Source organism: Pristiophorus japonicus, chromosome 18 (genome assembly GCF_044704955.1).
Source record: "Pristiophorus japonicus isolate sPriJap1 chromosome 18, sPriJap1.hap1, whole genome shotgun sequence".
Taxonomy (NCBI): domain Eukaryota; kingdom Metazoa; phylum Chordata; class Chondrichthyes; family Pristiophoridae; genus Pristiophorus; species Pristiophorus japonicus.
The window spans coordinates 4603976-4631340 of record NC_091994.1 but is presented as its reverse complement, the minus strand read 5'-3'; the positions used below and the strand labels follow the sequence as shown (position 1 = coordinate 4631340).

The window sequence follows — 27365 nt, the reverse complement described above, 5'->3', positions numbered from 1 at the left end:
GGCCATACGGCCCTTTGAGCCTGTAGTCAGGGGAAACAACCTCTCAGCACCTACCCTGTCAATCCCCCTCAGAATTTGATATGTTTCAAGGAGATCACCTCATTTAGAATTTCTTCTAAATTCCAGAGTATAAACCCAATCTACTTAATCTCTCCTCTCATCCCAGGGATCAGTCTAGTTGCACCCCCTCTAAGCCAATTATGTCCTTTCTCAGATAAGGAGAGCAAAACTGTGCACAGTACTCCAGGTGTGGTCTCACCAAGGCCATGTACAACTGTAGCAAGACTTCCTTACTCTTATACTCCAAACCCTTGCAATAAAGACCAACATACCATTTGCCTTCCTTATCGCTTGCTGTAACTGCTAACTCTCTGTTTCATGTAAGAGGACACCTAAATTTCTCTGAACATCAATATTAGTTTCTCACCATTTAAAAAATATTCTGTTTTTCTATTCTTCCTATCAAAGTGAATTTCCCCCACATTATACGTCATCTGCCACCTTATTACCCACTCACTTAGTCTGTCTATATCTCTTTGCAGTGCTTTGTGTTCACCGCACAGTTTACTGACCCACCCAGCTTTGTATCGTCAGCAAATTTGGATACATTACACTCGGTCCCTTTATCTAGGTCATTAATATAGATTATAAATAGCTGAGGCCCCAGCACTGATCCTTGCGGCACCTCACTAGTTACAGCCTGCCAACTGGAAAATACCCATTTATCCCTACCCTTTGTTTTCTGTCCGGGAACCAATCCTCTATCCATGCTGATATATTACCCACAATCCCATGAGCCCTTATCATGCATAGCAACCCTATACATGGCACCTTATCAAATGCTAATTTGAATCTAAATATACTACATCCGCTGGTTCCCCTTTATCTACCCTGCTAGCTACATCCTCAAAAAAACGAATAAATTTTGTTAAACACGATTTCCCTTTCATAAAACCATGTTGACTCTGCCTAATCATATTATGATTTTCCCTGTGCCCTGTTACCACTTCTTTAATAATGGATTCTTGTATTTTCCCGATGACCGATGTCAGACTAACTGGCCTGTAGTTCCCGGTTTTCTCTCTCCCTCCTTTCTAGAATAGCGGTGTTACATTTGCTACCTTCCAATCCGCTGGGACCGTTCTAGAATTGAGGGAATTTTGGAAGATCGAAACCAATGCATCCACTATCTCTGCAGCCACCTCCTTTAGAACCCGAGGATGTCGGCCGTCAGGTCCAGGGGACTTGTCGGCTTTTAGTCTCATTGGTTTCTCAAGTATTTTTTCTCTACTGATATTAATTGCTTTAAATTCCTCACCCTCATTAGCATCCTTGGTTCCCATTATTTTTGGTATGTGTTTCGTGTCTTCTACTGTGAAGACAGATACAAAATATTTATTTAAAGTCTCTGACATTCTCTGACTCCCCATTATAATTTCATCTGTCTCAGCCTCTAAGTGACCAACGCTTACTTTTGCTACTCTCTTCCTTTTTACATACTTGTAGAAGCTTACAATCTGTTTTTCTATTTCTTGCGAGTTTACTCTCAGTCTATTTTCACCCTTTTAATCAATTTTTTTGGTCATCCTTTGCTAGTTTCTAAAGCTCTCCCAATCCTTAGGCTTACAACTATTCTTCGTAACATTACGTTCTTTAAATGAACACAAGGATGGGCATTTTAAAACCGAGGTGCTGCTGGACTAGGAGCCAATGTAGGTCAGCGAGCACAGGGGGTGATGGGTGAACGGGACTCGGTGCGAGTTAGTACCCGGGTGGCAGAGTAAGGATGAGTGATCCGCCTAAGGTTGAATAGCTTAGTCACAAACACACACACTTGTACGCTGCCTAGGCTCACACATGAAGAACTTGGGTAACATTGGTGTCAGCTGTGGCTCAGTGGGCAGCACTCTTGTCTCTGAGTCAGAAGGTTGTTGGTTCAAGTCCCACTCCAGAGACTTGAGCCCATAAGCCAGGCTGACATTCCCAGTGCAGTACTGAGGGAGGTGAGGATGAGACTAGGAGTATAGGAGCAGGAAGGTCTTACTGCAGTTGTACAGGGCCTTGGTGAGGTCTCACCTGGAATATTGTGTACAGTTTTGGTCTCCTAATCTGAGGAAGGACATTCTTGCTATTGAGGGAGTGCAGCGCAGGTTCACCAGACTGATTCCCATGATGGCAGGACTGACATATGAGAAGAGACTGGATCGATTGGGCCTGTATTCACTGGAGTTTAGAAGGATGAGAGGCGATCTCATAGAAACATATAAAATTCTGACGGGACTGTACAGGTTAGATGCAGGAAGAATGTTCCCGATGTTGGGGAAGTCCAGAACCAGGGGACACAGTCTAAGGATAAGGGGTAAGCCATTTAGGACTGAGATGAGGAGAAACTTCTTCACTCAGAGAGTTGTTAATCTATAGAATTCCCTACCGAAGAGAGTTGTTGATACCAGTTCATTGGATATATTCAAGAGGGAGTTAGATATGGTCCTTATGGCTAAAGGGATCAAGGGGTATGGAGAGAAAGCAGGAAAGGGGTACTGAGGTGAATGATCAGCCATGATCTTATTGAATGGCGGTGCAGGCTCGAATGGCCTACTCCTGCACCTATTTTCTATGTTTCTATGAGACATTAAACCGAGGTCCTCTCTGCTCTCTTGGATGATGTAAAAGATCCCATGGCACTATTTCGAAGAAGAGCAGGGGAGTTCTTCCTGGTGTCCTGGGGACAATATTTATTCCTTAATCAACATCACTAAAATAGATTATCTGGTCACTATCATATTGCTGTTTGTGGGAGCTTGCTGTGCGCAAGTTGGCTGCCGAGTTTCCTACATTACAGCAGCGACTACCCTTCAAAAAGTACTTCATTGGCTGTAAAGTGCTCTCACATAAGAAATAGGAGCAGGAGTCGACCATTTGGTCCCTCGAGCCTGCTCCGCCATTCAATAAGATCATGGCTGATCTGATCATGAACTCAGCTCCACTTCCCTGCCCGCTCCCCATAACCCTTTATTCCCTTATTGCTCAAAATCTGTCTTTCTCCACCTTAAATATATTCAATGACCCAGCCTCCACAGCTCTCTGGGGCACAGAATTCCACAGATTCATGACCCGCTGAGAGAAGAAATTCCTCCTCATCTCAGTTTTAAATGGGCGGCCCCTTATTCTGAGAATATGGCCCCTTGTTTTAGTTTCCCCTATGAGTGGAAACATCCTCTCTGCATCCACCTTGTCGAGCCCCCTCATTATCTTGTAAGTTTCGATAAGATCACCTCTGATCCTTCTAAACTCCAATAAGTGTCGGCCCAACCTACTCAACCTATGATCATATCATCTCCGGAATCAACCTAAGGCCAATATTCCATTTGCCTTCCTGATTACTTGCTGTACCCGCATACTAACTTTTTGTGTTTCATGCACAAATACCCCCATGTCCCTCTGTACTGCAGCATTTTGCAATTTTTCTCCATTTAAATAGTAATTTTCTTTTCTATTTTTTCTGCCAAAAGTGGATAACCTCACATTTTCCCACATTATACTCCATCTGCCAAATTTTTGCCCACTCACTTAGCTTGTCTATATCCCTTTGCAGATTTTTTGTGTCCTCCTCACAATTTGCTTTCCCACCCATCTTTGTATCATCAGCAAACTTGGCTACATTATCAAAGTCATTAATATAGATTGTAAATAGTTGAGGCCCCAGCACTGATCCCTGCGGCACCCCACTAGTTACTGTTTGCCAACTGGAAAATGACCCATTTATCCCGACTCTCTGTTTTCTATTAGTTAGCCAATCCTCTATCCATGCTAATATATTATCCCCAACCCCGTGAGCTTTTATCTTGTGCAGTAAACTTTTATGTGGCACCTTATCGAATGCCTTCTGGAAATCCAAATACACTACATCCACTGGTTCCCCCTTATCCATCCTGCTCATTACATCCTCAAAGAACTCCAGCAAATTTGTCAAACATGATTTCCCTTTCATAAAACCAAGCTGACTCTGCTTCATTGAATTATGCTTTTCCAAATGTCCTGCTACTGCTTCCTTAATAACGGACTGCAGCATTTTCCCAATGACAGATGTTAGGCTAACTGGTCTATAGTTTCCTGCTTTCTGTCTGCCTCCTTTTTTAAATAGCGGCCTTACATTTGTGGTTTTCCAATCCGCTGGGACCGCCCCAGAATCCAGGGAATTTTGGTAAATTACAACCAATGCATCCACTATCTCTGCAGCCACTTCTTTTAAGACCCTGGGATGTAAGCCGTCAGGTCCAGGGGGCTTGTCCGCCTTTAGTCCCATTATTTTACCGAGTACTACTTCTTTAGTGATAGTGATTGTATTAAGTTCCTCCGTCTCTATAGCACCTTGATTATCCATTATTGGGATTTTTAGTGTCTTCTACCGTGAAGACCGATACAAAATATTTGGTCAAAGTCTCGCCCATGTCCCTGTTCTCAAGTATTAATTCCCCAGTCTCATCCTCTAGGTGACCAACATTTACTTTAGCCACTCTTTTCCTTTTTATGTACCTGTAGAAACGCTTACTATCTGTTTTTATATTTCGTGCTAGTTTACTTTCATAATCTATCTTCCCCCTTTTTATTATTTTCTTTGTTGTTCTTTGTTGGCTTTTAAAGGTTTCCCAATCCTCTGGCCTCCCACTAGTCTTGGCCACATTGTATGCCCTTGTTTTCAATTTGATACCATCCCTTATGTCCTTCGTTAGCCACGGATGGTTATCCCTTCTCTTACAGCCTTTCCTTCTCATTGGGATATATTTTTGTTGACACGTCCCACGGTTGTGAAAGGCACTATAGAAATGAAAGTTCTTGCTGTTACTAGAGAATTGTGGAACTGCACCCCAACTTTCAGGAAAGGAGGGAGAGTTAGGAAGGAAATGGGGGAGGGGTCCTGATGTTGGGTGGTAAAACTAGGTTTTGAGGGGTTCCTTCTGCTCCCTTTACAGCGCTTGGTGAAGTTATGCCGCAGGATCCGATTCTGACCATTGGGTCATCACTGACGGCCACCTGCGTCGTGAACCCTGAGGTGAATATGGACTCCCACGACCTCTACTGGACGCTGAACGGCCAGGCCTTGCCCTCGGAGCTGTACACGCTGATGAACAGCAGTGCGCTGAAGGTGACGGTGCATGGGCTCAACGGATCACGCCAACAATCCGGCGACAACCTGGTGTGTCACCGTGCCGACGGCAGGATCCTGGCTGGGTCCTGTCTCTACGTGGGCCGTAAGTTTCTCCCGCCGAGGTCTCCCGCCGGTGACTCTGCTGGTACCAGCACGCTGTCTGACTCTGTGTGGTAAACGTGTGTGTGTGTGTGTCTGTCTTCCCGCTTATTTGTGAGAGTGTGCAAATGTGAGTTCCTGTGCATCGGTGAGTTTCCCACCCCCATATCCTCTCCATCACCCAGACTGCCTACTTCCACCTCCGTAACATCGTCCGTCTCCGCCCTGCCTCCGCTCATCCGCTGCTGAAACCCTCGTCTGTGCCTTTGTTACCTCCAGACTCGACTATTTCAACGCACTCCTGGCCGGACTCGCACCGAGTCCTGCTCACCCATCACCCCTGTGCTCGCTGACCTACATTGGCTCTCGGTCCGACAACACCTCAATTAAAAAAGTCGCATCCTTATTTTCAAATCCCTCCATGGCCCTCGCCCCTCCCTATCTCTATAATCTCCTCCAGCCCTACAACCCTCCGATTCTGGCCTCTCTGCGCTCCTCCAATTCTGGCCTCTTGTGCATCACTGATTATAATCGCTCCACCATTGGCGGCCGTGGTTTCAGCTGCCTGGGCCCCAAGCTCTGGAATTCCCTCCCTGAACCTCTCCGCCTCTCTCTCCTCCTTTAAGTCGCTGCTGACTGCTATCCAGAGTCCCTTGCTGGAGAGTGCGAGCTACAAGAGCCTGCGGTTCGCAGTCCGCTGGTCGGTCAAGGCCGTTGTTCCCCTTATTGCTCAACATTTGATCATGTGTCGCTGTCTCGTCGTTCTGGCCATTGCCAACTCCTGCTTAAGGTTGCCAACTCTCATTGGTTGTATTCCTGGAGGTATCCTCACATGTCCCTATCCCCCATCTACCACCCCGCCCCCACTCTCCCGCCATTGTCCATCCACATGATGTTCCACCTTCCTCCACCGATTGGACAGTGAACAGACTCTTCCTTACCTGATTGGTTGATTATTGACTGTCAGTCAAACAGGCTCCCCCCATCTCCGATATTCGTATAACTAATAAACAAAAGAGGAATCTCTTCACTCAGAGGGTGATGAATCTTTGGAATTCTCTGCCCCAGAGGGCTGTGGAGGCTGAGTCGTTGAGTATATTCAAGGCTGAGATCGATAGATTTTCAAAGTAAATGGAACCATTTTTTTTTTAACACCCCGTGCGATTCTTCTCCAGAGTTACTGGATGCAATGTCCTGGGAGTTTAATTGCTAATTCCTGGAGACTCCAGGGCAATCCTGGAGGGTTGGCAACCCACTTGCCCCACCAAGAACAGGAAGCGGGCAGGGCGCGAAAACATAAAATTCTTGAGGGGCTTGAGAGGGTAGATGCAGGGAGGATGTTTCCCCCGGGTTGGAGAGTCTAGAACCAGGGGGCACAGTCTCAGGATAAGGGGGCGGCCATTTAGGACGGAGATGGGGAGGAATCTCTTCACTCGGAGGGTGGTGAATCTCTGGAATTCTCTGCCCCAGAGGGCTGTGGAGGCTGAATCGTTGAGTATATTCAAGGCTGAGATCGATAGATTTTTGGACACTGAGGGAATCCAGGGATATGGGGATAGTGCAGGAAAGTGGAAGATCAGCCGTGATCTCATTGAGTGGCAGAGCAGGGTTGAGGAGCAGTGTGGCCGACTCCTGCTCCTATTTCTCTTGATCTTTTTACGGGTCGAGCCGTGCTATCGTGCTATCTGAAACTGGACTGGTCCCACTTCCCGTCAGGATGGGGCAGACACTCTGGGTGTGACCCTGGCCGTGAAGTCCTGGATCAGAAACTGGATTCTCAGTGCAGCCGAGGCTGGCTCACGACTCTGCAGAGTGTTCAATGTCTCGATGTTTTTTCCTCTCCCTCTCTCATGCAGTGCCCCCCGAGAAGCCGACCAACATCACCTGCTGGTCTAAGAACACGAAGGACCTGACCTGCAAATGGAGCCCGGGGGGCGAGGGTGAATCCTTCCTCCGTACAAAGTACACACTGAAATACAAGTTACGGTAAGGCGATGCAACGTGAGGCGTGTTACAGTCTTAGCAAACGCACTGATTAAAGGAGCCAGATTTAGCATACTCGATTCAATAACACAATGGGCTAGACTTTCCCAAGAGCCCCTCAACGCCCGATTGCCTGACCAGAAAAACCGTTACCGTTTGGTAAGTAATGCTGGCGAGAATTTACGCTTTTATGTCAAACTGAATTAAAACTAATCGTCTGAAACTAAAACTAATGGTCTGAAAATAGGCCTTGTACCTTTATTCTCGGCGGTTAAGGGGAACCTAAGTAAAACGGATGGCTTTTTAAAAATTGAGTCCAAGGCTGCGGTCGGGCCTAGGGAGGGGGAAAACCAAAAAAAAAAGTCACAGAAAAAAATAAAAAGATAAAATGTATTCCCAAGACACTTTTACACATAATCGCCGTTTAAAATTAAAAATAAATAAAGAACCTTTAACTTGCCATCCTTTGCAGAGCACTCCTCTACCACCCGGTTTAAGCAGCTTTCACAGGGCGGTTCCCTCGGCGATCTGGACGGGCTTCCGTTGAGGCCAAACTTACGCCCCGGTGACTTTCTCGCCGTTGCACGTTGGCTGTTTGGTCCCGGCCGGGCGTTTTCAGATTTGGGCGCTATCACTAAAAAAAATAATGGGGAAACTTTCGCCGGGCGGAAAGAGAGGTGTACCGCCGAGAAAATCGCCGAGAACCCGCCGAGAATGATAGGAAAGTCTAGCCCAAAATATCCGAGTTTGCCGATGACACAAAGATTGGTGGCACAGTAAGCAGTGTAGACGGGAACATAAAATTACAAAGGGACATCGACAGATTAAGTGAGTGGGTGAAACTCTGGCAGGTGGAGTTCAATGCAGGTAAATCTGAGGTCATCCATTTTGGACCGAAAAAGGATCGATCGAGTATTATTTAAATGGTGAAAAGCTGTGAACAGCGGTGGTCCTGAGATTTAGGGGGTCCGTGTACACAGATCACTGAAATGTTGCGGTCAGGTACAAAAATGTATTAAAAAGGCTAATGGAATGTTAGACTTTATAATGAGAGGGCTGGAATATAAAGGGGAGAAAGTTTTGCTACAGCGATACAAAGCCCTGGTTAGACCACACCGGGAGCACTGTGTACGGTTCCGGGCCCTGCACCTTAGGAAGGATATATTGGCCTTGGAAGGAGTGCAGCCCAGATTGACCAGAATGTTACCTGGACCCCAAGGATTAGATTGTGAGGAGAGATTACATAAACTCGGCTTGTGTTCCATAGATTATAGGTTAAGGGGTGATTTAATTGAGGTTTTTAGCATTTTGAAAGTAATTGATTGGGTAGCTAGAGAGAAACTTTCTCTGATGGTGGGGGATACAGTGGGGAAAGAGCGGGGGAGTTGGGCTAATTGAATCGCTCTTTCAAAAGCGCTGGCATGGACACGATGGGCCGAATGGCTGTGAGATTCTCTGGTATAGGACTTGACTTTGTAAGATGGAATGAATGGGTGATAGCGAAATCAATGGAAATAGAAATATGAAAGGGGCTGCAGACAGGCTGGTTTACCCAATCGTACTGAGTCGAGAGCTGCCCCAATGATTCGACAATGAGCAGGGTGTGTATCTGCCCCAATGATTCTGTGATGAGCACAGTATAAAGTTGCCCCAATGATTCTGTGATGAGCACAGTGTAAAGTTGCCCCAATGATTCTGTGATGAGCACAGTGTAAAGTTGCCCCAATGATTCTGCGATGAGCACAGTGTAAAGTTGCCCCAATGATGCTGTGATGAGCAGTGTAAAGTTGCCCCAATGATTCTGTGATGAGCAGTGTAAAGTTGCCCCAATGATTCTGTGATGAGCAGTGTAAAGTTGCCCCAATGATGCTGTGATGAGCACAGTGTAAAGTTGCCCCAATGATTCTGTGATGAGCACAGTGTAAAGTTGCCCCAATGATGCTGTGATGAGCACAGTGTAAAGTTGCCCCAATGATTCTGCGATAAGCACAGTGTAAAGTTGCCCCAATGATTCGGTGATGAACAGTGTAAAGTTGCCCCAATGATTCTGTGATGAGCACAGTGTAAAGTTGCCCCAATGATTCTGTGATGAGCACAGTGTAAAGTTGCCCCAATGATTCTGTGATGAGCAGTGTAAAGTTGCCCCAATGATTCTGCGATGAGCACAGTGTAAAGTTGCCCCAATGATTCTGTGATGAGCACAGTGTAAAGTTGCCCCAATGCTGCTGTGATGAGCACAGTGTAAAGTTGCCCCAATGCTGCTGTGATGAGCACAGTGTAAAGTTGCCCCCTATTGCTTTCCCCAGGTGGTATGGCAAGGAGAATGAGTGCCAGGAAATGGGCAGCGCCGGACTGAACTCCTGCTATATCCCCAAGGATCTCGCTCTCTTCACTCCATACGAGATCTGGGTCGAGGCCTTGAACAAACTGGGGTCTGCAGCTTCTGACATTATCTCCCTCGACATCCTGGATGTAGGTGAGTAATTCCTGCGGGCTGCTCGATGTGATGTTGTTGGGAGCTCGATTTCAAACGTCACAATAGAAATGATACGCAGCCAGATCCTGCCCCACCACAAATCGCTCAGTGTCAAGAATAAACTGCCCGCTGTGGTACTGAGCCTCATATACACAACGGCAAGGGCCAAGGTTATACACACAGTCAGTGCTGGGACACTCAGTCCTGTTATACACACAGTGCTGGGACACTCAGTCCTGTTATACACACAGTTAGTGCTGGGACACTCAGTCCTGTTATACACACAGTGCTGGGACACTCAGTCCTGTTATACACACAGTGCTGGGACACTCAGTCCTGTTATACACAGTCAGTGCTGGGACACTCAGTCCTGTTATACACACAGTGCTGGGACACTCAGTCCTGTTATACACACAGTGCTGGGACACTCAGTCCTGTTATACACACAATGCTGGGACACTCAGTCCTGTTATACACACAGTGCTGGGACACTCAGTCCTGTTATACACACAGTGCTGGGACACTCAGTCCTGTTATACACAGTCAGTGCTGGGACACTCAGTCCTGTTATACACACAGTGCTGGGACACTCAGTCCTGTTATACACACAGTGCTGGGACACTCAGTCCTGTTATACACACAGTGCTGGGACACTCAGTCCTGTTATACACACAATGCTGGGACACTCAGTCCTGTTATACACACAGTGCTGGGACACTCAGTCCTGTTATACACACAGTGCTGGGACACTCAGTCCTGTTATACACACAGTGCTGGGACACTCAGTCCTGTTATACACAGTCAGTGCTGGGACACTCAGTCCTGTTATACACACAGTGCTGGGACACTCAGTCCTGTTATACACACAGTGCTGGGACACTCAGTCCTGTTATACACACAGTGCTGGGACACTCAGTCCTGTTATACACAGTCAGTGCTGGGACACTCAGTCCTAATATACACACAGTGCTGGGACACTCAGTCCTGTTATACACACAGTACTGGGACACTCAGTCTTGTTATACACACAATGCTGGGACACTCAGTCCTGTTATACACAGTCAGTGCTCGGACACTCAGTCCTGTTATACACACAGTCAGTGCTGGGACACTCAGTCCTGTTGTACACACAGTGTCTGGGCACTCAGTCCTGTTATACACACAGTCAGTGCTGGGACACTCAGTCCTGTTATACACACAGTGCTGGGACACTCAGTCCTGTTATACACACAGTCAGTGCTGGGACACTCAATCCTGTTATACACACAGTGTTGGGACACTCAGTCCTGTTACACACACAGAACTGGGACACTCAGTCCTGTTATACACACAGTGCTGGGACACTCAGTCCTGTTATACACACAGTACTGGGACACTCAGTCTTGTTATACACACAGTGCTGGGACACTCAGTCCTGTTATACACACAGTGCTGGGACACTCAGTCCTGTTATACACACAGTGCTGGGACACTCAGTCCTGTTATACACACAGTGCTGGGACACTCAGTCCTGTTATACACACTGTCATGTATCTTACATTATTATATATAACTGTATCCTAACATGCTATACATGACTGTAATAAGATATGACCTGTAACCACCAGCATATCTTACCACCAGGGGTGCACTTGCAATAGACAGGTATATAAGGACAGATCTCAGGCAAGTGCAGCATTCCAGAGCTGTGAAATAATGGTGCAGGTCCAGAGTGACCTTGACTTCACTACATGCCTCGTGTGAATCTGTACTGAGGGGACAGGACTTTACAGTGGCGACGGGTTACGGGATTACAGAATCCACTGAATGGCGAACAACGGATCAGATGAAAAGTACAATGCGGGAGACAATTGGGAGGACTTTATAGAAAGGCTCCAGCAAAGCTTTGTAACCAAAGACTGGTTAGGCGACGATAAGGCAGACAAGAGAAGAGCCCATCTCTTGACCAGCTGTGGCTCGAAAACATACGCTTTAATGAAGGATCTGTTGGCACCCGAGAAACCAGCAAGCAAGTCGTTTGAAGAATTGAGCACACTGGTAAGAGACCACCTGAAACCAGCGAGCAGCCTACACATGGCCAGACACAGGTTCTACAACTACAGACGCTGTGTGGGCCAGAGCATACCCGACTTCGTGGCGGAACTTCGGAGGTTGGCTAGCTTATATGAGTTCTCCGATGAACTGAGGAGAGAAATGCTGAGAGACTTTTTCATTGAAGGAATAGGCCACACAGGCATATTCCGAAAGCTCACAGAGACCAAGAACCTGACCTTAGAGGCAGCAGCACTGGTTGCCCAGACATTCTTGGTAGGGGAAGAAGAAACGAGGTTGATTTACAATGCAGGTACGACAACTAATGAAATATCGGAACAAGAAGTTCACAGCACTAAACAAGCTGCTGCCCCCACACACAGACAAAACAGGGAGAACAGGCTCTCGACAGCAGGCAGAAGCCAGCAAGGGCCACAGGAACGGCCGTTCACACCTCATCAACCCACAATGCGAGCAATCAACTACAAACTGAGAGAAGCTCAAGAGAGATCAGCCAGACGCAGCTAATTCTTTGGGAACACTTTGAACAATAGAACAGGTCTGTGCTGGAGGTGTGGGGGTGGGCACTCGGCAAGGGGATGTCGATTTCAGCAGGCTGTTTGCAGAAATTGTGAATATACAGGGCATTTGGCCCGCATGTGCAAACAAACGGCAGCTCGGCTGGTATACGAATCGGATGGGTCGGAAAGCGGACCAGAAGATGGTGGGGACAGTACCCGGGACACCGATGTACAGCGGGTCAACACGATCAATGGCCGCTGCTCCTACAACAGGACACCTCCTATAATGATGAGGGTCCTACTCAACGGGATATCCGTCAACATGGAGCTGGATACAGGAGCGAGTCAATCTCTCATGGGCGCTCAACAATTTGAACAACTGTGGCCGCATAAAAGAGACAGACCAAAACTCACAAGGGTCGACACCACACTAAGGACCTATACCAAAGAAATCGTACCAGTCCTCGGCAGCGCCATGCTCTCTGTCACACACAAAGGGACAGTGAACCGACTTCCCCTCTAGATTGTCCCCGGAGACCCCCCAGCACTGCTGGGGAGAAGCTGGCTGGCAAAACTAAACTGGAAATGGGATGATGTCCATGCCATGTCATTAGAGGAACGGACCTCCTGCTCAACAGTTATAAAGCGATTTGAACATCTCTTTCAGCCAGGTGTGGGCACTTTCAAAGAGGCCAAAGTCAAAATCTACATCACACAGGATGCTAGACCAGTCCATCACAAGGCCAGAGCTGTACCCTATGTGATGAGGGAAAAGATTGAACATGAACTAGACAGGCTTCTGCGGGAAGGCATTATATCACCTGTGGAATTTAGCGACTGGGCAAGTCCCATCGTCCCAGTCATGAAGCCTGATGGATCCGTACGAATCTGTGGGGACTACAAATCTACCATAAACAGAGTCTCCCTACAGGACCAGTACCCGCTGCCCAGAGCGGAGGACTTATTTGCCACATTGGCTGGAGGTAAACTTTTCTCAAAATTAGACCTCACATCTGCATATATGACGCAAGAATTGACCGAGGAATCCAAGCTACTCACCACCATCAACACACATCGAGGCCTTTTCATGTACAATCGATGCCCATTTGGCATCAGGTCGGCAGCTGCCATATTCCAGCGCAACATGGAGAGTCTGCTCAAGTCCATCCCGGGGACGGTTGTATTTCAAGACGACATACTTATCACGGGCAGGGACACCGACTCCCATCTCCGTAATTTGGAGGAAGTACTAAAGCGGTTGGATCGGGTAGGCCTACGAGTCAAGAAATCCAAGTGCCTGTTTCTCGCACCCGAGGTTGAATTTTTGGGCAGAAGGATTGTCGCTGATGGAATCCGTCCAACAGAGTCCAAAACAGAAGCAATTTGCCTGGCACCCAAGTTCCGGAATGTCTCAAGAACTGCGCGCCTTTCTCGGGCTACTCAATTACTTTGGGAACTTTATGCAGAACTTAAGCACGCTGCTAGAGCCTCTCCACGTGCGACTCAGGAAGGGGTGCGATTGGTTTTGGGGGGACGCCCAGGAACACACCTTCAATAAGGCATGCAAACTTCTGTGTTCCAACAGTGTTTTGACTTTCTTTGACCCAGGTAAAAAGCTAGTTCTCACATGCGATGCGTCAGCGTATGGGGTCAGGTACGTTTTGCAACATGTCAATAGTGCGGGCAAATTACAACCCATAGCTTATGCCTCCAGGTCACTTTCGCGGGCAGAGCGCGGGTTCGGAATGGTAGAGAAGGAGGCGCTCGCGTGCGTGTACAGTGTCAAAAAGATGCACCAATACCTTTTCGGGGCCATGTTCACGTTAGAAACCGACCACAAACCCCTCACGTCCCTCCTATCCGAGAGCAAGGCAATAAACGCCAACGCCTCGGCGCGCATTCAACGGTGGACACTCATGCTGGCGTCCTACGACTATACCATAAGGCACAGACCAGGCACAGACAACTGTGCCGACACACTCAGTGGGCTACCCCTGGCGACCACAGAAGGGTCTGACGAACAGGACTGTGAGATAGTCATGGCAATCAATGCCTTTGAGTCCACAGGTTCGCCCATGACGGCTCACCAAATCAGAGCCTGGACGGCCAGCGACCCCACATTATCCTTAGTAAAAAGATGTGTCCTAACCGGTGACTGGGCAGAGGCTCACGATGCCTGCCCCGAGGAATTAAAACCCTTTCACAGGCGCATGCATGAGCTATCACTACAAGCAGACTGCCTGATGTGGGGCAGCCGAGTAGTCATGCTTCTGCGAGGCAGAGAGGCATTTGTCCGGGAGCTCCACCGCGAGCACCCGGGGATCGTTCTCATGAAGGCCATAGCCAGATCCCACGTCTGGTGGCCTGGTATTGACGCGGACTTGGAGCTCTGCGTCCGAAGGTGCACTGTTTGTGCCCAACTCAGCAATGCCCCCAGGGAAGCTCCACTGAGCCCCTGGCCCTGGCCTACCAAACCGTGGTCGCGGGTGCACGTAGACTATGCGGGCCCATTCGTGGGCAAAATGTTCCTCGTAGTTGTAGATGCATTTTCAAAGTGGATCGAATGCACCATTTTAAACTCGAGCACAACCTCCAACACTGTGGAGAGCCTCGCAACCATGTTTGCAACACACGGAATCCCTGACATATTGGTCAGTGACAATGGTCCGTGCTTCACCAGCGCAGAATTCCAAGACTTTATAATTGACCACGGCAGAAATCACGTCAAGACGGCACCATTCAAGCCGGCCTCCAACGGCCAGGCGGAGAGAGCAGTGCAAATCATTAAACAAGGCATGCTTAAAATCCAAGGTCCCACGCTGCAGGGTCGCCTGTCGCGACTGCTGCTGGCATACAGATCTCGTCCGCACTCACTGACTGGGATCCCCCCCGCGCAACTGTTGATGAAAAGTACTTTAAAAACAAGGCTCTCATTAATCCTCCCAGACATGCACAAAATCATTGAGGCAAAGCGCCATAAGCTGACTGAGTACCATGACAGAAATTCGAGGGGGAGATGGAATGAGATAGGGGACAAAGTATTTGTACTAAACTAAGGCAGGGGTCCCAAATGGCTTGCAGGGACAGTAACGGGCAAGGAAGGAAACAGGCTACTGGTATTACAAATGGACAATGGCAAAACCTGCCGGAGGCATGTAGACCAAGTCAAAAGCAGATTTACCAACAACACTGCGGAACCAGAGGCAGACTACAATGTGGAACTCGCACCACACCTGGTGGACAGACAGAGGGAACAACCTGAGGAAAGGGCAATCCCAACAGACAGCCCAGACGAGTCAACAACAATCACACCAATCGAAACAGGCAGTCCAGGTGAGATACCAGCAACCACACCCAAAGAAAAACAGACACCAAGGCAAACAACTGAACCACAACTCAGACGCTCCACGCGAGAGCGTAGACCACCTGAGAGGCTGAACCTATAAAGACAATAAGACCTTGGGGGAGGGTGATGTCATGCATCTTCCATTATTATATATAACTGTATCCTAAAATGCTCTTCATGACCGTAATAAGATATGACCTGTAACCACCAGCATACCTTACCACCAGGAGGTGCACTTGCAAGAGACAGGTATATAAGGACAGGTCTTAGGCAAGTGCAGCATTCCAGAGCTGTGAAATAAAGGTGCAGGTCCAGAGTGACCTTGACTTCACTATATGCCTCGTGTGAATCTGTACTGAGGGGACAGGACTTTACACAAACAGTGCTGGGACACTCAGTCCTGTTATACACACAGTGCTGGGACACTCAGTCCTGTTACACACACAGTCAGTGCTGGGACACTCAGTCCTGTTATACACACAGTGCTGGGACACTCAGTCCTGTTATACACACAGTGCTGGGACACTCAGTCCTGTTATACACACAGTCAGTGCTGGGACACTCAGTCCTGTTATACACACAGTGCTGGGACACTCAGTCCTGTTATACACACAGTGCTGGGACACTCAGTCCTGTTATACACACAGTACTGGGACACTCAGTCCTGTTATACACACAGTGCTAGGACACTCAGTCCTGTTATACACACAGTGCTGGGACACTCAGTCCTGTTATACACACAATGCTGGGACACTCAGTCCTGTTATACACACAGTGCTGGGACACTCAGTCCTGTTATACACAGACTAACATATTCATGTGTGTGTTTATTGTTTGGCACAGTTACCACAGATGCCCCATTTGACGTTCAGGTGAATCGTGTTGGCGATCTCGAGGACCAGCTCAGTGTGCGCTGGAGTTCCCCGCCCGCACTGAAAGACTTCCTGTTTCAGGCCAAGTACCAGATCCGCTATCGTGTGGAGGACAGCAGCGAGTGGAAGGTAATCGTTCACCTTCCACCCTTACTTACCCCAGGTGTAATATATTTGCTTCATGAGTTCTTTGCTTAAGAACTCATAGCAACACATTGCTGTTAAGAACTAGTTGGTTTATTAGCAAAGGTTTAACAATCACACTACACATTACCAGTTCATCCACCAGGCTCACAACCACCTGCCCCATCGTGGATCCTCTGAACCCAACTGGCTGGGGTTTTATTGAGTCTTGTGAACATCACGTGACTGGCTAAGCCACTCCCAATTCAACAGCTCCACAAACCTGTGAGCATGCTCACGGGCACATACATTATACAGGGTAAACGGGGCTGTATTTATATATTCAACCCCCTCCCACAACTGGAGAAGTCCTTCAGTCAATGATGACGCACTCACCATCTCACAGGAGGTGCTGTGTGTAGTCCTCAGCTCATTGTGACAACGATTTACTCTCCGTCCTCAGATAATAGGAGCTTCTGGAAACCTCTCGGTGTTCATTTTAGTTGATTGAAATATTAGTCTTCGGCCCTGTAAGAGTTTCAGGTGGGAGAGGCCATTCAGCCCATCTATCCACACTATCCCTGTGGTACATTTCCAATAACCCGCAATCTCATTTATTGACCAGAACAGGCCTTGTTCCTTTTTGAAACCCATTAAAGTTTCTCCTTCCTAACCCGTGCTGGTGATCGGCTTCTCTGACTCACCACTTCAGTAAAAAACATCCTCCTGCATTTTATATATACTTTTTTCCCTCTTAATTTGTAAATGTGGCCCTTGAGTTGTTATGTGGCAGGAAATGTTTGGGTCCTATTTGTCCGAATGATTCATTATTTCAAACACTTCTATCATATCTTCCCCTACAGTAGGTAAATGCACCAGTGTGTGAGGTACTGACTATAGTGTCCAGAAGGGGCCAAATCTTGATCCCCGGTCTGCGCTGGGGCATCTTAACTGGTCCTAGTGACCCTGAGTTAGGGGTGGGACAATCAGCTCCTCATCACCATCCACTGACTCCCGCTGGTGAGCGCGTTTGTATGTGTGTGAATGCATGCGTGTGTGTTTACGTGTGTGCGTGTATGACTATGTATGAGTGAGTTTGTGTGTGACTGTGTATATGTTCAACTGTGTGTGTGTGTGTGTGTGTGTGTGTATCACTGTGTATGAGTGAGTGTGTGTGACTGTGTTTATGAGTGTGTGTATGACTGTGTATGAGTGTGAATGTGTGTGTATGAGTGTGTGTGACTGTGTTTATGAGTGTGTGTATGACTGTGTATGAGTGTGAATGTGTGTGTATGAGTGTGTGTGACTGTGTTTATGAGTGTGTGTATGACTGTGTATGAGTGTGAATGTGTGTGTATGAGTGTGTGTGACTGTGTGTATGAGTATGTGACAGTGAATATGTCTGTGACTGTGTATGTGTGTGTAACTGTGTGTGTATGAGTGTGTGACTGTGTATGTGTGCACGCGCACGGATATCAGACGAGGTGAGGACTGAGCTCAGCTGTGATGCCCCCTGTGGTCCAATATCCTGCTGATGCTCAGTGTGGAAGCTTGCACACTGACAATGGACACTTGAGCGAAGTACCAGCAGGGGGCAGAGTGAGCTCCACGGGCCCCAAGGTGGGCCAGGTACACAGTGAGTCCTGGCCCAGCTCAGAGACCAGTTACTGCAGGCTTCACTCAATGCACACATTCAGCCCCTCGAGCCTGTCCCGGCTGATCTGTATCTTAACTCCATCTCCCTGCCTCGGTTCCGTAACCCTTAATCCCCTTACCCAACAAAAATCTCCCAATCTCAGTTTTGACATTTTCAATTGACCCCTCGACCTCAACAGCGTTTTGGGGGAGAGTTTCCGATTCCCACGGCCCTTTGTGTGAAGAAGTGCTTCCTGACATCACCCTGAACGGCCTGGCTCTAATTTTAAGGTCCTGCCCCTTGTTCTGGACTACCCCCGCCCGAGGGAATAATGTCTCTCGATCTACCCCATCAACTCCTTTAAACACCTCGATCAGATCACCCCTTGATGATCTACACTCGAGGGAACACAGGCCCAGTCTGTGCAGCCTGTCCTCGGAGTTTAATCCTCTCTCCCCTGCTTCCTCACTGCAGGTTGTGGATGACATTGGAAACCAGACGCTGTGCCGCCTGGCAGGGCTGCGGCCAGGCACTGTGTACTTTGTGCAGGTCCGGTGTAATCCCGTCGGCATTTATGGTTCTCGGAAGGCTGGGATTTGGAGTGAATGGAGTATCCCCACAGCCGCCTCCACTCCCCGCAACGGTGAGTGTCCCAACACCTCATGGTTCATCCCTCATCCATGCCGTTCTCGTCTCCGGTATCCCACTGCACTCTATTTTCTGCATTTGACAGAAAAGTTAAACCCTGGAACCCAGGCTCAGCATAGAAAGATCCCATATTTAGCACTCGGAAAATATCACAACGGTGCTGTAAGGGCAGACTGCTGAGACTCAGGGACATTAGTGGGACAGTGTAGAGGGAGCTTTACTCTGTATCTAACCCCGTGGTGTACCTGCCCTGGGAGTGTTTGATGGGACAGTGTAGAGGGAGTTTTACTCTGTATCTAACCCCATGCTGTACCTGCCCTGGGACTGTTTGATGGGACAGTGTAGAGGGAGCTTTACTCTGTATCTAACCCCGTGCTGTACCTGCCCTGGGACTGTTTGATGGGACAGTGTAGAGGGAGCTTTACTCTGTATCTAACCCCATGCTGTACCTGCCCTGGGACTGTTTGATGGGACAGTGTAGAGGGAGCTTTACTCTGTATCTAACCCCATGCTGTACCTGCCCTGGGACTGTTTGATGGGACAGTGTAGAGGGAGCTTTACTCTATATCTAACCCCGTGCTGTACCTGCCCTGGGAGTGTTTGATGGGACAGTGTAGAGGGAGCTTTACTCTGTATCTAACCCCGTGCTGTACCTACCCTGGGAGTGTTTGATGGGACAGTGTAGAGGGAGCTTTACTCCGTATCTAACCCTGTCTGTACCTACCCTGGGAGTGTTTGATGGGACAGTGTAGAGGGAGCTTTACTCTGTATCTAACCCCATGCTGTACCTGCCCTGGGATTGTTTGATGGGACAGTGTAGAGGGAGCTTTACTCTGTATCTAACCCCCTGTACCTGCCCTGGGAATGTTTGATGGGGCAGTGTAGAGGGAGCTTTACTCTGTATCTAACCCCGTGCTGTACCTACCCTGGGAGTGTTTGATGGGACAGTGTAGAGGGAGCTTTACTCTGTATCTAACCCTGTCTGTACCTACCCTGGGAGTGTTTGATGGGACAGTGTAGAGGGAGCTTTACTCTGTATCTAACCCTGTCTGTACCTACCCTGGGAGTGTGTGATGGGACAGTGTAGAGGGAGCTTTACTCTGTATCAGGAATTGTGTAAGGGGACAGGACACCAACATGTCGGGGTCTGTAATGACGAGGGAATGGTGTTCACTATCAGTGCCCCATGCTCGCTCTAACGGGATTAATAACGAGGTACCCCCTGTTCTGGCAGAGCGGTCCAGCGGGACGTGTTACCAGAAGAGCGGCGAGAGCAGCTCGAACCTGAGGCGTGAGTTGAAGCAGTTCTTCGGCTGGGTGAAGAAACACGTCTACGGGTGCACGTCTCTCAACATCAAACTGTACGACCAGTGGCGTGTGTGGCTGCAGAAATCGCACAAGACACGGAACCAGGTACGCAACATACTTACTGTGTCTCGCTGCGCAATGTGAACAGACAACTGCTGGACAGTTACTACAGAATCAGGCAGCGCGTTCCCGATCACAACAACTCGCTGCGTAAAAAATATTCTCATCTCCACCTCTGGTTCTTTTGCCAATCACCTTAAATGTGTGTCCTCTGGTTACTGACCCTCCTGCCACTGGAAACAGCTTCTCCCTATATACTCCATCAAAACCTTGATGGTGTTGGACATCTCTATTAAATCTCCCCTTAACCTTCTCTGCTCCAAGGAGAACAACCCCAGCTTCTCCAGTCTCCCCATGTAAGTGAAGTCCCTCATCCCGGGGACCATTCTGGTCAATCTCCTCCGCACCCTCTCCAAGGCCTTCACATCCTAGTCAAATAAACTCCCTCTCCATCTCCGATATTTTAATAATTAATAAACAAAAGTGTTCAAAGAAAACGGGAAAAACCTTTATTTTAAACACATCGATCCAATGTTCCCTTAAGCTACACGGACTCATGGCACTCTGCTTGAAAAGTGCAGCATTTAGACAGCACTTTCCCCACCTCAGGGCGGTCCAAAGCGCTTTACAGCCAATGAAATACTTTTTTTGTTGAAGTGCAGTCAGTGTTGTAATGTGGGAAACGCAGCAGCCAATTTGCGCACAGCAAGCTCCCACACACAGCAATGTGATAATGACCAGATAATCTGTTTTTGTAATGTTGATTGAGGGATAAATATTGGCCCCAGGACACCGGGGAGAACTCCCCTGCTCTTTTTTTAAAATTTCAAAATAGTGGCCGTGGGATCTTTCACGTCCACCTGAGAGGGCAGACGGGGCCTCGGTTTAATGTCTCGTCTGACAGACAGTGCGGCGCTCCCTCAGCACTAGCACTGGGTACCTTAGCCTGGATTATGGGGCTCGAGTCTCTGGAGTGGGACTCAAACCCAGCGAAGGAAATCAGAGACAATAAATGCTGCTTTCACCCGCCCCCCCCGGTTTCCCCCACCAAAAAAACAAATCCTCTTCAGTTCCCAGACTCAGTTCGTTGACTCTTTTGTTCTTCTTCTTCCCCACAGAACCAAGAAGTCGCTGTTTTCATCGGACTGCAGGAAGGTGAGTGAGATCAAGTCGAGTGAGTGAGCGATCACTTTAAATGATCGGTTAACAGGAGGTGAGCCTTCTTCACTCAGGGAAACTTCTTCACTCAGAGAATTGTGAGCCTGTGGAATTCTTTACCACAGAAAGTTGTTGAGGCCAGTTAGATATATTCAAAAGGGAGTTAGATGTGACCCTTAGGGCTAAAGGGATGGAGAGAAAGCAGGAATGGGGTACTAAAGTTACATGATCAGCCATGATCATATTGAATGGTGGTGCAGGCTCGAAGGGCCGAATGGCCTGCTCCTGCACCTATTTTCTATGTTTCAGACTGCTCTGTGTGAAAGGAGGGCAGCGGCTGGGATCTCAGGATTCGAATTGCCTGTGCAGTCGGATCCTCGGCCCAGCTCTGCCTTCAGTTTCCATGGTCCCGAGGGCCTTTCCCCACAGTCGCTCCAAAACCATATTCAATTTATGGATCTATTGATGTGCCCCAGACATGAATATTTGTGAGAAAATCCCTCGATTCTGAGCTGTCAGTTTGCTTCTCTCGTTCTGTTTCTCCGAGTCTCGATCTCTGCCTTTCCTTCTGTTCCCCTCTCTCTCTCTCTCTCTCTCTCTCACCATCACACAGTTTTCCAGGATTGGACCCATCGCTGGAGGTTTCATTACATGCTCTCCCACCTGACCCGTTCATCCCCGCCTTCGCACGGCCAATTACAAAGCAAAGACACTTCCTCACCCAAATGGATGATTGACTGTCAATCATCGAATCTCACGGCACAGGAGGAGGCCATTGGGCCCGTGCCGGCTCTGTGACAGAGCGATCCAATCAGTCCCACTCCCCCTGCTCTTTCCCCACAGCCCGGCAAATGTTTCCTCTTCCAGTATTTATCCAATTCCGGTTTGAAAGTTACTATTGAATCTGCTCCCACCGCCCTTTCAGGCAGCGCGTTCCCGATCACAACAACTCGCTGCGTAAAAACATTCTCCCCATCTCCCCCTCGGGTTCCATCGCCGATTATCATCAATCTGTGTCCCTCTGGTTACCCACCCTCCTGCCCCTGGGAACAGTTTCTCCTGATTTATTGTCAAAACCTGTGATTTTGAACATCTCGATTAAATCTCCCCCTTAACCTTCTCTGCTCCAAGGAGAACAGCCCCAGCTTCTCCAGTCTCTCCCCGTAACTGAAGTCCCCCATCCCGGGGACCATTCTGGTAAATCCTCTCTACCCTCTCTCCAAGGCCTTAACCTCCGAGTCAAACAAACCCCTTCTCCATCTGTGATATTTTAATAACTAATTAACAAAAGTGTTTAAAGAAAATGGGGAAAAAAACTTTTTTTTTTTACGCACCAATTCAATGTTCCCTTTGAGCTGCGTGACTGCACGCGCTCCGCATCTCCCGCACGGAACATTGAATGCCTTGGACAGCCTGTTAAACGGGCAAAAGCTAATTCGAGGCAACCTTGCTCCTGTGATTTTTCTCCTGGGATTTTGCTCGCAGCAGTGTCCCGGAGATGAGTCTGTAATTCCTGGAGACTCCAGGGCAGTCCTGGAGGGTTGGCAACCACACTCGATGCCAATGACGGGGTTTTCTGTCTCTCAGTCCATTTCTCTTTCATTCTTTCTCTGTGTATCTTGCTCTGTCTTTGCCCACCTGTCACTTGCTGAACCCTATTTCCTTGTTTCCCTCCCCAGATTCTCCTGGCCGCTAACTCCAGAGATGCTTCACTGCAAGGTCAGGCCCCCTTGGGGGGGGGGTCAGAGGGAGGATTTCCATTGTACAGCGGCCTTTAACCCACAGGCACCGCCAGAGTTCCTGCTCCCCAATGTTACTCATGGAGCAGTTACAGACTCTATCACAGGTATATTCATTCATTCATCAAATGCAGATACAGGAGATGGCCAAGCAGGTGTTCAGACACCGAACTTTCACCTCAGCAGCCTAAGGTCAAACCCACCACAGAGGTTGAAGGTCATTCCCTCCTCAATTACTGGTCAATATCCCATTTTCAATCATTTCATTTTGCCTTTCAATTCAGTTCCCAGAGGTTTGAGGCTATTAGTCTCTCTCTCGGTTTGTGTGTCTCCCTATTTCTTGGTCTGCCTGAGCCTATACCTTTCTCCCTTTCACTGTTTCTCACATTCTCTGTCTGTTCTCTCTCTCTCGCCATTTCTCTCATTCTGGCTGTTTCTCTTATTCTTTCCCCCATCTCTGTAACCTCCTCCAGCCCTACATCTCCGAGCTCTCAGCACTCCTCCAATTCCGGCCTCTTGAGCATCCCCCGATTCCCATCGCTCCACCATCGGTGGCCGTGCCTTCAGCTGCCTGGGCCCCAAGCTCTGGAATTCTCTCCCTCAACTTCTCTTTCCTCCTTTAAGACTCTCCTTAAATCCTACCTCTTTGACCAAGCTTTTGGTCACCTGCCCTAATATCTCTCCATGTGGCTCGGTGTCAAATTTTTGTCTGATAACTCTCCTGTAAAACGCCGTGGGACGTTTTATGTTAAAGGCGCTGTATAAATGCAAGTTGTTGTTGAACAATCAAAAATCACGGCAGGATGAAGCGCCCAAAACTCCCAGGAAGACAATGCCACACATGCAGCATCGAACAGCCCGGCCAGCACAGGGAACAACGTCTTCGTATCTCAACACAGGAAGCAATTGCACCAAAATACTCGGGAATTTGAACATGCAATCACTTTCAAATAAACCAACATAAAAATAACATTTAAAGCAATCAATTGTTAGATTCTTCTTTGGAGCATAATCCTCTTTGTGACGAGAGAGCAGGGACTGAAGACTGGGGACTCGACAAGGGATTAGCAAAACCCATGATGGCCCCATGTGCCATCGAGCAGGAGGGTACTGAGTGAGCTGTCAGTCTGGAGTAGGGAAGGGGCTCGAGTTTCCGGCCTTCTGGGTTAAGGGAGGGGGGAGGGGGAGGGGGAGGGGGAATTCAGCCAGAGTTCCTGTCCCTGATCATCATTCTGCAACCCAGCCACCTCCCTTACTGAAGGTTGTGGGTTCAAGTCCCACTCCAAGGATCCGAGCACAAAAAATCTAGGCTGATACTCCCAGTGCAGTACTGTGGGAGTGCCGCACTGTCGGAGGGGCAGTACTGAGGGAGTGCCGCACTGTCGGAGGGGCAGTACTGTGGGAGTGCCGCACTGTCGGAGGGGCAGTACTGAGGGAGTGCCGCACTGTCGGAGGGGCAGTGCTGAGGGAGTGCCGCACTGTCGGAGGGGCAGTGCTGAGGGAGTGCCGCACTGTCGGAGGGGCAGTGCTGAGAGAGTGCCGCACTGTCGGAGGGGCAGTGCTGAGAGAGTGCCGCACTGTCGGAGGGGCAGTGTTGAGGGAACAGCGCACTGTCGGAGGGGCAGTGCTGAGAGAGTGCCGCACTGTCGGAGGGGCAGTGTTGAGGGAACAGCGCACTGTCGGAGGGGCAGTGCTGAGGGACTGCTGCACTGTCGGAGGGGCAGTGCTGAGGGAGTGCCGCACTGTCGGAGGGGCAGTGCTGAGAGAGTGCCGCACTGTCGGAGGGGCAGTACTGAGGGAGCGCCGCACTGTCGGAGGGGCAGTACTGAGGGAGCGGCGCACTGTCGGAGGGGCAGTACTGAGGGAGCGGCGCACTGTTGAAGGTGCTGTCTTTCGGATCAAACGTTAAACCGAGGCCCCATCTGCTCTCTCAGGTGGATGTAAAAGATCCCATGGCACTATTTCGAAGATCAGGCGAGTTATCCCCGGTGTCCTGGGGCCAATATTTATCCCTCAATCAACATAACAAAAAAAACAGATTATCTGGTCATTATCACATTACTGTTTGTGGGACCTTGCTGTGCACAAATTGGCTGCTGTGTTTCCCACATTACAATAGTGACTACACTCCAAAAGTACTTAATTGGCTGTAAAGCGCTTTGAGACGAACGGTGGTCGTGAAAGGTGCTATATAAATGCAAGTCTTTCTCAAGCAGGTGGGTGCTGAGTGAGATATCAGTCTGGAGTAGGGTAGGGGCTCTAGTTTCTACCCCTTTGGATTAAGGGAGACAAGGGTGGATTCAGCCAGGGTTCCTGCCCCTGATCCTCCTGTAACCCCGCTCCCTCCCTTGCTGGAAAATGCACGTGTGTGAATGCTGAGTGACGGCAGGGTCGGGCTTGGCTGCGGTGCACCACGCGGTTGAATAGCCGGGTACACACTCGCGACTAAGCTCACTACGGAGAATGGCTGATTGGGTGAGGAACCGGAAAAGGAGAAAATTAGAAGCCTTGGCAATTGATACCGGGGCCTACAGACTCACAGAGTGTCCAGCCCAGAAACAGGCCACTGGGCCCCACCGCTCCGTGCCGGGGTTTATGCTCCACACCAGCCCCCTCCCACCCCTCTCCATCCCACCCCATCACCATATCCTTCTATTCCTTTCTCCCTCATGTTTATCCAGCTTCCCCTTAAATGCATTCATTAAAATGAGGACAATTTGCACAAACTTGGCGGCTATTTCCTTGAGTTTAGAAGGTTGAGATGGTCTGATTGAGGTGATTAAAACGTTAAAATTATTTGACAGGGCAGTTACAGAGAAACTATTCCCTCTGGTGGGGGGAGTCCAGAACAAGAGGCAGGACCTTAAAATTAGAGCCAGGCCGTTCAGGATGATAGAAACATAGAAAATAGGTGCAGGAGTAGGCCATTCGGCCCTTCGAGCCTGCACCGCCATTCAATGAGTTCATGGCTGAACATGCAACTTCAGTACCCCATTCCTGCTTTCTCGCCATACCCCTTGATCCCCCTAGTAGTAAGGACTACATCTAACTCCATTTTGAATATATTTAGTGAATTGGCCTCAACAACTTTCTGTGGTAGAGAATTCCACAGGTTCACCACTCTCTGGGTGAAGAAGTTTCTCCTCATCTCGGTCCTAAATGGCTTTCCCCTTATCCTTAAAACTGTGACCCCTGGTTCTGGACTTCCCCAACATTGGGAACATTCTTCCTGCATCCAACCTGTCTCAACCCATCAGAATTTTAAACGTTTCTATGAGATCCCCTCTCATTATTCTGAACTCCAGTGAATACAAGCCTAGTTGATCCAGTCTTTCTTGATATGTCAGTCCCGCCATCCCGGGAATTAGTCTGGTGAACCTTCGCTGCACTCCCTCAATAGCAAGGATGTCCTTCCTCAAGTTAGGAGACCAAAACTGTACACAATACTCCAGGTGTGGCCTCACCAAAGCCCTGTACAACTGTAGCAACACCTCCCTGCCCCTGTATTCAAATCCCCTCGCTATGAAGGCCAACATGCCATTTGCTTTCTTAACCACCTGCTGTACCTGCATGCCAACCTTCAATGACTGATGTACCATGACACCCAGGTCTCGTTACACCTCCCCTTTTCCTAATCTGTCACCATTCAAATAATAGTCTGTCTCTGTGTTTTTACCACCAAAGTGGATAACCTCACATTTATCCACATTATACTTCATCTGCCATGCATTTGCCCACTCACCTAACCTATCCAAGTCGCTCTGCAGCCTCATAGCATCCTCCTCGCAGCTCACACTGCCACCCAACTTAGTGTCATCCGCAAATTTGGAGATACTACATTTAATCAGGGTGGTGTCAGGGAGCACTTCTTCACACAAAGGGCAGTGGGAATCTGGAACTCTCTCCCCCAAAAGCTGTTGAGGCTGGGGGGGTCAAATGAAAATTTCAAGACTGCGATTGACAGATTTTGTTGGTTAAAGGGTATTGGGGAATACGGAACCAAGGCAGATCAGCCATGATCGGAGAGAGTGACGGAACAGGCTCGAGTGGCTGAAAGGTCTCCTCCTGCAATGGGAACATTTCTCTCCGGCAATGACACAGACCGAGTGTTGTCTCTGAAGATACTTACTGTAGTGTATGGAGAAAGTGTCAGACTGAACACTGTGAGCTCAAAGTAATGTGTGACCTTAGTCTTTTATTGCAGGTCTCCAGAGTG

The 27365-nt window shown here is 48.7% G+C and overlaps 1 protein-coding gene across 1 annotated transcript in view; it reads left to right on the top strand.

The window, feature by feature from the left end:
- Window positions 1-24125, top strand: part of crlf1b (cytokine receptor-like factor 1b) — a 28160-nt gene extending 4035 nt beyond the window's left edge. Inside the window, exons 2-9 of the mRNA XM_070860771.1 lie at window positions 4974-5252; window positions 7105-7234; window positions 9538-9707; window positions 16449-16606; window positions 18711-18879; window positions 20119-20297; window positions 21371-21407; window positions 23090-24125. Coding sequence (XP_070716872.1) covers window positions 4974-5252; window positions 7105-7234; window positions 9538-9707; window positions 16449-16606; window positions 18711-18879; window positions 20119-20297; window positions 21371-21407; window positions 23090-23106 — 1139 coding nt within the window. The 3' untranslated portion in view covers window positions 23107-24125. The remainder of the gene's footprint in view (window positions 1-4973; window positions 5253-7104; window positions 7235-9537; window positions 9708-16448; window positions 16607-18710; window positions 18880-20118; window positions 20298-21370; window positions 21408-23089) is intronic.
- Window positions 24126-27365: the final 3240 nt, after the last annotated feature.